This window comes from Echeneis naucrates, chromosome 13, assembly GCF_900963305.1.
Source record: "Echeneis naucrates chromosome 13, fEcheNa1.1, whole genome shotgun sequence".
NCBI classification, from domain to species: Eukaryota; Metazoa; Chordata; class Actinopteri; order Carangiformes; family Echeneidae; genus Echeneis; species Echeneis naucrates.
The window spans coordinates 21,588,155-21,599,231 of record NC_042523.1 but is presented as its reverse complement, the minus strand read 5'-3'; the positions used below and the strand labels follow the sequence as shown (position 1 = coordinate 21,599,231).

The 11,077-nt window shown below is 46.4% G+C and overlaps 1 protein-coding gene across 3 annotated transcripts; it reads right to left on the bottom strand.

The window, feature by feature from the left end:
* Nucleotides 1–19: 19 nt before the first annotated feature.
* fbxo46 (F-box protein 46) lies at nucleotides 20–10,787 on the bottom strand. 3 transcript variants are annotated; one of them, XM_029518017.1, is made up of 3 exons: nucleotides 10,265–10,787; nucleotides 3,669–4,295; nucleotides 20–3,574 (listed from the first exon to the last, which is right to left on the bottom strand). In XM_029518017.1, exons 2-3 carry the CDS (start codon nucleotides 4,146–4,148, stop codon nucleotides 1,757–1,759), a joined length of 2,298 nt encoding a protein of 765 aa, XP_029373877.1. In that variant the 5' UTR covers nucleotides 4,149–4,295; nucleotides 10,265–10,787; the 3' UTR covers nucleotides 20–1,756. The 3 variants fall into 3 exon arrangements, with proteins under 3 accessions (XP_029373877.1, XP_029373875.1, XP_029373878.1); XM_029518015.1 differs by having other exon boundaries at nucleotides 10,364–10,787; XM_029518018.1 differs by having other exon boundaries at nucleotides 10,614–10,787.
* Nucleotides 10,788–11,077: the final 290 nt, after the last annotated feature.

The window sequence follows — 11,077 nt, the reverse complement described above, 5'->3', positions numbered from 1 at the left end:
CTTCAATGTTCAGTCTGTCAGCTTGCAGGTGGGGGAAGTGTAGAAGCAAGGGAAAGAAGGTGGGGCGGGGGAGTTTTCTTTTTTTTTTTTCTCTCTCTCCTTAGAATGAAGAGTCACAGACATCGGCAGGCACTGCTCATCTTACACTCTCACACAGTTGTGTGTGGATCCAGTAGAGCTCAACTGAGTATTCGGGCCTCTGGAATCTCACTAGTTACAGAGTTCTGTGAGACTCCCGATACTCTTAATCATCTGTGAGGTATCTGACGCCTCAGTCTCCTGCAGGGTGGGTAAGAGGTAGGGGGCTTTTAAGGCTGGAAGCTGGTGTAGAGTGTTTCTGCAGTCTGTGGTGGTTGGTGGGTTGCACTCGCTTTGAAGCATGAACAACGGCTTTGGCAAACGCTGCCCTCTGCCGAATCGGAGGATGGAGGGGAGGAGGAAAGGAAGAGAGCTGGGGGTTAAAAACAAAGATGGAGTATAAAAAAAAAACAAAACAAAAAACCAAACATCTTTGCAGGATGAGTAGGCCCACAGACTGATACAGGGAGAACACAGTCCTCAAGAATAAAAGCAAACACAGCAGCAAACATTCTCTGACACACTCCAATAAAAACAGCCAAATAAACCCCAAAAAAAAAACAAAAATGGCAAACAAGCAAGTCAATCAAACCATACAAAGTGACATCAGGCCTTTCCAAAGTGACATCAAGTTTCTCTTTTTAAATCCCATTCAATCCCACTGGTCCTAATCAGTATAGTCCATCTCCCATAATTCTCTGTAAACCAGGAAGTACTGGGTGGCTCCTCTTTATGGCTGGTCAGCAAGGTTAGGGTCCACTCTGAAACAATGACAAGGACGAGTCTCTGCGGCCGGGGACGCCGGCCCCAACGGAGACTGGGCCTGTCATCGACCAACGGTATGGCTATGTCAGAATTAACATCAGTGACACAGGCAATGATTTCAGCAGCATTATCAGGGGACTGATCACGTTACAGCACATTCAGAAAAATTGGAACTCGTGGTGCAGGACAGGTACAAATGGCAATAATGTACAACGGAAAATCAAGTTTGCTTTTTACAATCACATTTCTATAGCAATGCTGAACATTCCACCACTGAAAAGTTTTACATCTGTTGGACTCGGCACAGCTCATTCCTCGAAGCACCATTGTACAGCTAACATGGAAGGTTGTGATACAACACAGAACACAGAACAAGTACTGGGGACAGTAAGCAGGCTCTAGGGCTTTACATTTCTATGCGTCACTTTATGAATGCTAATCTCAATCAAAAACACTGCAAAGATTTCACATGAATTATCTAACAACCATGTATGGAGTTAAACGGAAACCCGAATGATAAGAGGCAGAAAGAGGGCTGACTGACTGACAGCAGCGAGGAGGGGACCCCAACCCTGGTATGCAAACATTTAAAAAGGTGCCACTCCGGACACAGTGGGTGGAGAGGAGGATTCTGGAGAGTTTGAAAAAGAGAAGGGGAAAAAAAAAAAAACAAACAAGGCAAGGAGAGTGACACACCTCTCTTCCTTCTTTACCTCTCAACCTCCCTCCACTGAGGGCACGAATGAGATACGACTGCTGGACCAAAGAAAAACAAAAACAGTCCTGGAGTGCTGATTTCTCCTTGTGTACTCCTCTTTTCCCGTTTGTCCTTTGGACAGAGATGAGGAGGAGGAGGGAGGCGGTACACAGGAGGAGATGAGAGTTGGTATATGTGAGGTGTACTCTTCCCTCTCTACCTGGCCTCCTCCCTCTTGGTGCGGATGGGCTGAGAACCATCGGCAGGCTGCTGGACCCAGTTGTTATCATGGAGCCCGACACGGCAGCCCGGTGTGTCCTTGTCTGTACGCCGGCAGCACATCCAGTAGGAACGTCCATAAGGCAGGTCGTGGTGGTAAGGTTTGGGGTGCCAACGGCACAAGGAAACGTCCCCGCGCTCATATTGCCGCTTACACTGCTTGCAGGGGTCATCCCTGTAGAGAGGGTCTTGATTCCAGCGCGAGTCCACTGCCCGCACCCCGTACGTCTCGATCAGCACCTTGAAGTAGTGGCAGGTGCACTTGAGGGCTGCCAGAGAGCGTGTCGGCAGATAGCTGAAGATGTTGACCATGATGTGGTCGGGCAGCAGCAGCATGTACTGGCGTGGTTCGAGGAGGCGCTGAATTTGAAAGCGGATCTCCAGGAAGTCGTGGGACACATGGCGGTAGAGGCGACACAGCGAAGGGTCTGAACAGTCCTCTACGACGCTAGGAGAGTCTGGTCGCGTTGACCGCTCCCCAGAGCCCACGGCAACCCCCGCCCCAGGGCCATTATTGTTGGCACAGTCCAAAGAGCACATTCCTGACCCACTGCCAGGGCCCATTCCTTTTACATCTTCCTCTGGGCCCCGAGGGGGCTGAAGGAAAAAGAGCTGTCCAGGAGGGGGATCATCTGATGAAGGGTCAGTGGAGCTGCCTACACCTCCACCACTGCCTCCCCCACTAGGCATAGCAAAACACACAGTCTCCTCCTGCACATTCTCTGTACTGTCCTTGCCATAAAACACACATTGGTCCACGGCCCCAGTCACCACCACTTCCACATGGAAGCCAGTCACTCGCTCCCTCCCCACACTCACGGCTTTCTTCTCGCCGGAGGAGAGCTCCTGGGTCGGGTCTGGGCTGCCACAGGTCGGCCTGTCTGGGTGATGGTGGTCTCCATCTGGTTTGGGTGAAGAAGTTGTGGCAGCAAGCAGGAGACTACTGGGGTCTCTCGATGAGGGGCTAACGAGCTGGTAGAGGTCACAGGTGATTTTCTCTTTGGCCCTGGCTGCTGCCTGGTTACCCCCACCACCACAGCTCATAAACATACAGCGGGACCTGCCAGCTGGCTCCAACTGAGACCGCGGATCCAGATTTGACACTCGGAAAGCTATCCTGACCTCACCGTGACTGTGGCTGGGGGGCGGAGGAGGTGTTACAATGCCAGACTCCTGACCGCCTCTCTTATGCTCCCTTTCTCTGGCTCGATTGGAAGAGTCCGTTCCCGAACCAGTGCCTAGATTCAGCCGGTTCTCCAGGTTCTGGGACTCAAAGTGCGCAATGGCCTGAGCTACCCTGCATGACTCTTGCTGCTCTTCTATCTCCTGGTCTGTCTGGATGGGAGATGATGGCTCCTGGGACTCTTTGGACGGCTGGCCATTTGAACTGTCTGACACAAACACCATAGGGGTGGGGTCTGACACCGTGCCCCGGAGTAGTGTGTGCTGGTGGGGGGCAAGGCCCTGATTGTGGGGGGTAGAAGGGGGCTGCTGGTGTTGGTTCCCATGTACAGCCACAATCCCCTGGAGGGCCATGGCTGTCCTCTGCTCAACCAAGGCAACCATCTCTGCCACTGACAGGAGGTCCGTTTCATTCACACCTCCTAGCGGTGGCTCATCGGGGCTGGGAGGGGCAAGAGAAGAGCCATGACTGAGTTGCGGTTCAGAGGCTTGGGAGCGTGTTGGAGGGTCATAGGAGGAACACCGTCTTCGTCTTTTTGCTTTACTGCAATCAGTCGCCCAGTTACCTTTAACCTGTGGAAAAAAGGAAACGATAAACATTCAGTTTTAAATAGGCAAATGAAACCAGAGAAGCATTTCACTTGTGTTTTTTGTTTTTGCTCTTTACCTTCATGGCGCTGGGTCTAGGCTGGCCTGCTCCACTGAACTGGTGGGCAACAAAGAAGGCAATCTTCTCCTTGGTGTTGCCAGGCTTGATGACATACCAGGTGTCTAACAAGACACGGCCATCTTCCATCTGGGACCCGGAAGAAGGTGGTGAGGGAGGGGCCGAGGAAGGCGGAGGTGCCTGACTCTGTGTAACAGAGGTGGAGTCGCGCTCAGGTTCAGGTGGAGTGTTCTCAGAGCCGACATCCTCCTCTTCTCCATTTTCTTCCCGCACCCCGACTATCATCCCTCCATCTTCGCTTCCATCCACTGTCCTTCTGGCACCCGAAGAGGGCTCAGCCTTGCAGAGGGCAGGGGACCCTACTCCACCGCCACCTCCACTGCTACCCCCCGAGCCCGGGCTCCTGGCTTTGTTCTGGGAGTAGGTGCCGAAGGGGCGTGGGCACCACAAGCGGATGTGGGAGAAGGTGTCTCGGTCCATCAGGATGCAGACCACCTGGGCATATCTGCATCTATGCTGGCCAGCAAACACCCTGAGCCAGAGCTCTCATTGTCGGCCCCCCGTCCCAGTGCCAACCTGATGGGCACTGTCTGCCACCAAGCTCCGCAGCAACCCTGGGCATACAACCTGCATAAAGTGGAGAGGAAGACGGAAGAGGAAAGGGTGGAAAATATGCAGGGAAGGAGGAAGGAGAGAAAAGACAAAGGCATTATTACAATTCAGCCACAGAAAACAGTTCATATCACTAACCCAGAAACGCTTGTGAGTGCAGGGATCCGTTCAGATAATCAATAACCAATTGAGTTTGTGTGTAATAGTTGCCTCGAGGTACTATTCGAACAGGGTGTTGGCATTGCAGACAGAGGACTAGAGAGAACAGAACTATCAATCCTATTACCATCTGAACTTATCACAGCTGGTCTGCCTCCTACTTTGGCAAAACTCAATTAGCAATTACATTTGCTACAGTGGACTAAGATCATCTGCCCCTGCTTCGGAGCCTCTAAATCAAATTAAACAGATTCCATTTCGGGTTTGGTGTCTGAGGCCGGCAGATGAAAGGGAAGAAAGATGGATCACAAAAGCTCCTCTCTCTCTCACTCTGCTCCTCTCCTGCATCTCTGTGCTTCAAAGAGGACTTGCTTAATAGGAGGCAACACAGGGAGGAGCACGCAGGCATATGCTGGACCTATTTTTAGCAAACAGCGGGAGGGGGTAGGGTAGTAGTGAAACTGCTGTAGTGTTCTCACCCCTCGCTCCCCGACAAAGAGCCTATGCTACAAGCTAAGGAGGGAATGCCTTTGGTATACTCAGCGGGCTTTGCTCCAGCTGTATGGGCTGCCAGGAACGTGCCTGCATGCTTAGGGAAAGGAACAAGTGGCAATGGAGCAACATGTTCGGCTCACAGCTGATCTGAGGGCCTGCCCTGCAGACAGCTGCTTGAACCAATAGTCTCACAGTTTGTCCTGAGCTGCTCCCCTTCAGGTTACACTTAATACACAACATTTAAGTCTCCACGTGACTATATAGTCACTATAACATGAAAAAGGACAGGCTGTGGCACACACAAAGCAAAGATAGCATGAATGATCAGATATTTAAATACACTCACTAAGCAGCTCAATATACGAGGTCTCGTTAACACAAACTATGACCACATAGGTGCAGACACCAGGACTGACAAGTCAGGCCTTCAACATGCTGAAAGCCATACATTATTATAGACACATACACAACAAAAAAAGTCATTGTTTTGACCATCTTTAGGACAATATGCACACACTGTAAATGACTCATCTTGTACAACCATTCTCTGTGTGGTACATCTCTTTACATCTACAGGTAGAGACAAGCATTCAGCTCCAATGAGCGACTTTGTGTACATTACACCTTTACGTGTACAGAGTCTTATCCCTTTTATTGTTAAGAGGATCCAATTAGCTCTAGACACGCTGAGATGGTTGCTATATATAGGACAAGTGAGACAGAGTTGACTTAGACACTGAACATTAGAAAGCAGATCGTTCATCCCTGTGCGGGTAATTTAAACTGTATCCAGGTGAGTTTTTGATGTCCAGTAGGGGTGGGGAATTTTTTTCCATGGTACAAACTTGAAAGTAAAGCATGACCATTCTGTTGTCATTCTATTGTCAATACAGGAGAAGACATACCAGGAGAGGAGAAATGTTTCAAGGAAACAGATGAGCTGTGGTCTATATGTGCTATGGGTGGAGTAGCAGGAAAATCCAAGCTAATTAGTAAATATGTGACTCATTGTCAGGGTTAGTAATAGCTATGTTGTTTTCAGCTGTGCATGATCTGAATCTGAGCAATAAATTACATCTCACCGATAAGAATTTAAATCTTAAAGAGACCAAATTAACCTTTTACATCTTGACACATATGAGGAAAGTCACTTTGAATGACACAGAGGCCTGAAGCCAAGTTCCTCCTCCCTAGATAAGAGAATTTGAGCTCAATTGAAAACTAGTATTTCTGGTAGTAGTTTTCCTACATGTGCCTTAACATTTGTCAACGACGTTATTACAGAGTCCACATTGTGGCAAAACTTGGCAAAGGTAACAGTGACGTGATTCGTCTGAATGAGGCAATAACAGGACAAAGTGTCCAGAGAAGATCCCTGGCTTGACATTGAAGTATTTTATAAAACTCGAATAAGGGGTAATTCAGGTTTCTGAAACAAGGTTAAAATGCTTACATAGAAATCAGAAGCAGAACACTACAAACCTGATCAAAAGCAGGTCCCTGGTGTTCAAGGAAACACACAATGTTATGCATGTTTATTTTAGGGTGTGGTAACAACTTGATAACCCTGACCTGCATCATTGTCTCAAAATAAAACTGGTTTCCACAGCACTTTACCAGAACTGCACCCAATTCATTTATCACCTTGTAAGGAGAAAATTGGTAGTTATATAGTTTTATCCAGCCATCAATGGTGCAATACCCATAAAGGCTCACCTGGGTGTGTTTTAGGGGACATTACATTTCAAATCCTGCAGTGCTCCACAAGCTCTTCAAATAAGTCAAAGTTGTTTATTTAAAAAAGGGTTTGTGTGTTTTTTTTACTTGTTTTTCTGAATCTCAACACAGTTGCACATTTACTGTTTAAGTCGCTGCACTCCTTCAATTCACAAGCTGCAACAGGTCATTGCTGTGCATGTAACACACTGAATGGGTGGCGCTTTGCACATTCGGACTAATGGAACAGCTCAGAGAGGTGCAAAAAGCAAACGCCTCCCACACAGTGTGGTGAACCAATTCAGATGCTTCCTCTATAATCACACAGCAACAACTCAGCTAAGAGCAGACAGATTATACTGTTGTGAGGAAGGGAGAAAAAAAACAAACAAAAAACAACAACCTAGTGAACCTTTTTTATTGTTCGTTCACTCCGTGACCTCCTGTAACTCTCTTCTTAACCACTTTTATTCTCTACACCCCACCGCATCATGTAATCCATCTTTCAGGACAGATTGGATGGCATTAGATAATAAAATGGTTTTGCGGAAGAGAAGATCGGCCCATTGCAGCGCTACAGTACAAAGTCAAGCACTGAACATTGGCTTTTTTAACAAACTAAGGGCGGAACCATAAGCTCTCACTTTCTGGCGAATTTATGATGGATGGGACAAGAGGCAACGTATCCATACTGCAGAGAAATCTGAAAACACAATGCTGCATCCGGCCTGAAATGGAACAAACAGGTTTCGCCTGTTGGTCTCAGGAGGTTTAAACTCCCACTCTCTGATTACACATGTTGTTGTTCAATACAATGTTGTGGATTCTACATATGTTTTTGCATTAGGACTATTGGATGACTGAATCAAGCACGGATCTGTGCATAATGCAAACGACGATGAACAACTGTTACTGGGCTGCTGCACCAAGACTGGTACAAATCACTGTTTCATGCTTGAGATGTCATCTGACAACATAAACATTTACAAGGATATATGACAACAATTCTCTTGCGTGGTTGGCATAAATGGCATTCACAATGAGTGATCAGAGATTTGGTGGCAACAGAATGCTGGCTTCTGAAAATTATGCTGCACAGCACCCACGCTTTATCATTTTGGATGAAGCTTTGGCGCCGTTATAGATCATTCAGTTTTTTCTACCCGCATTACGAAACAGTATTTTCTGATCCATCTTTAAGGAAGTGCTTTCCAAAAGCTCATTTTCAGGCTTAGAACATACAGGCTTTAGGTTGTTGTTCTGTATTTACATTCACAACATTTGTAGATTTATGCTGCAGCTATTCAAAAAGAAGCAACAAATTCTACGTAAAAAATTAACCAGTGAATAGATACTCAAGGATTTAAATGCCTATAAAAGATGTATTTCTGTGATAACCAACATCCACTCACCCAACAGTCACTTTAGGATATTACTGAGCTACTTTTTCTCTTAATTTGAAAATTTCTGCAAATGAAGGCTTGGGTTTGGTTTTAAGCTTTATGCAAAAACCTAATCCTTCAAATCCTGTCAAAGCGTAGTGGCTGCAAGAGACACCATGGAAACACCACGGCATCATGAACTGCATCATTAGGCCTCCAGGCTGAAAAATGAACAGTTGAAAAAGGTATTTTATTGTGTGCGTTACTTAACTATTTGTACACAAACACAAAGCTGTGTAGGGAGAACATGTTTCGCTGGATGCCCTCCGCCGTTGTACCTTACTGTTCAATGGTGTTGAACCTGAAGCTTTCACACTGAAAAGGGCAGTCAGCCTGTTTTTGTCTGTCCAACATTAAGAAGCAGTGTTCAGTACACAAGACACAGCAGTTGTGTCATTTAACAATCAAACAAACAGTCAATAATCCAGAATACATCTTTCCTGCCCTGTCTGAAATATTCTCAAATGTTCCTAACATTGACAAACAACACACACAAGTACCTTAATCACAGATGTCTATGGAAATCCACAAAGTACTTAATGAATAGATACAGACAAACGTTGCACAGATAGGTAAAAGTTGCTGATTTGTTCAAGAACTACTATCCTGCTGTTAAAAAGAGGGACAGATTGATATGTTTGTCCCATTACATTTAAACCGAATTTCTGCTGGACTGTGTCATTTCCCTATACAAATCAAGGGCAAGCATTCACAGTAGGATAATAATAGTTTCACTATGGTAGACGTTTACACATCTGAAAGGACTGGCATAGTGTAACACATCTCCATTACATGCCGGTTTAACATAGAAGAAAATTGTCTTAGCAAATAGTGCACCAGTTTCACAGCTTGTGACTCAGTGTGTTTTTACATTTGATCTATCATCTCATAAGTCACTCCGAGGCAAACTTGAAAAAATAAAATAAAATAAAGCCAGTCTGATTAATACTAAACAGTGTGACTCCAACTAAGCCTGTCCATACCAACTATCCTCCAGTTTGACTGCAGGCCTTTTTTTTTTTTTTTTTTTAAACAGCGTTTCAGCCAGATGGCCAAATGCTGACAAATGATAATACTGAAGCATGCCAAAAAGTCTTAGCGCAATCTCCCTCTCTGCATGTGCACCCGTGAAGACAATGCAACAGAACCGTGGCCAGCAGGCTGGCTCTGCTGCAAACTGTCAACAGGACAATAGGGCTGAGTGCATCACTCCAGAAGCAGCAATCTGCCCAAGAATATTATATTAAGAACAGTCTGTCTATTGGGACACCTAGGAAGAGTGGCTGACTGTCCTGCAGGGCAATCCCAGCGTGATTGACACTGTGTCTGTCCATTTGAGCCGTAACATTGTCTCAAGTTAGACTTTAATACAAGCCTTGACACCACAATCACAAAGGCCAACTATGTAAACACAAGGTAATTATTCTGCTCAGGGCAAGTCGTGCAACCTTTTACAAATCATGTATGTGGGGAAACTTCAAATCTAATGAAACTGATTGTTAAGCTTCACTGACAATGGGACATTTAAATTGTGAAAAATAAAAAAAAAGACTCACTCTGTTCGCTTATCTTGGCTTGTCGATCCGCACCTAACTCCTGACATCACCTCGGTCAATTTGTTTATTTACATATACAAAATGGGAAAAAGAAAAAAACAAAAACAAAAACAAAACACTCACTTTATGTCTGATCCTCACTATGATTAACATGTTTCTGTCGAAAACCAAGGCCTACAGGTCACTTCACCAATACTTTTCCCGACTCTCTCTTAGACGAGCTTATCTCTACCAAAAATTACCGGCAATTACACCAACTTCTGCGGTGACAGCCAGCAATCGTGACGCCACAAACACAACACAATTTACCGCAACAACATTAATCTGATTGTCAATTTCTGGCTGGGATAATAATCACCTTTGAACCACACGACCACCGGCTGGCTGTACGGCTGGTTACCCAACTAGCAAACAGTTAGCCTCCGTAGCGTCGTAGTAAAATGTCCAAGGAGCACCTTGATTGCTTTCCGTTCATTAATATTTAACATTAACTGAGCTATAATCGACCGCCACTTTGTGAACTTTAACACCCAATCAAGCGTACACATGAGCACTTACAGTGTAAATACAACCTTTAGCCGTTAACCAGATGGCTAACTCGTTAGCATCAACTTACCTGCAATAATAACATCACGGCGATTCCTAGCAAGCTAACAAGATGATGGGGAGGAGAGAAAAAAAAAGCCCCAACCTTTTATTTTACCAGCCAGCTCACCTTAGCGGTGTCAGTCTCCTTCGGCAAGCTTCTTGACTTATTAACTCTCGATGACAAGTGCTTCCTCTTCGTATTTCACCCTGACCAAACCAGTTTGTCTGGTGAAATGCAGGTGACACGAGTTAACTATCCGTGTCCACGTAGCTAAGCTAGAAGCTAGCTAGTTAGCTCTCTCGCTGGCTAACGTCGACCATTAGCCAGCAGCTACAGCAGTCTATTATCAACCTTGTCTGGCGGCGGCAGCACAAACCGGGGCTTGTTTATCTTGTCAGCTGTGTGGACTGCAGCCCGACTTCAGTGCGCGTCCTTTCCCTGGACTCTCCCGGGTCGGGTCCCCTCGACTGTCCGTTTGGAAGTGACACAAGCCTTCACGGTGCGTTCTCGGGGATACCAAAATAATCGGTGTCAAAGCGGCAGGAGGAGGAAGGCCATCTTGTTGACAAGCAGCTGCATAAGGCCCGCAGCCAATGGCAGCGCAGAGTCGGTGGTGTGCCCATATATGGCGTCTGCACAGCTCCCTCCCTCTGTTGCCCTCTGCCCCCCCCCCCCCCCCCCCCCCCCATCACCCCCCACCAACAACAACTCTCACTACCCTGGACCACACTGTACAACCAACACTAAAGGTCACTGTGTCAGACACCCAAATGCACATTTTCAACACATGCATGTTGCCCTTCAAGTGCCCCTCACTTTCTCCTTCTGCTCCATGATGTT

Bases quoted from the DNA above. Each gene is read 5' to 3' on its own strand.
- fbxo46 (XM_029518017.1), bottom strand. From the start codon at position 4,148: ATGGACCGAGACACCTTCTCCCACATCCGCTTGTGGTGCCCACGCCCC. The intron at 3,575-3,668 runs GTAAAGAGCAAA...TTTTTTCCACAG, and splicing joins CTAGACCCAGCGCCATGAAG to GTTAAAGGTAACTGGGCGAC.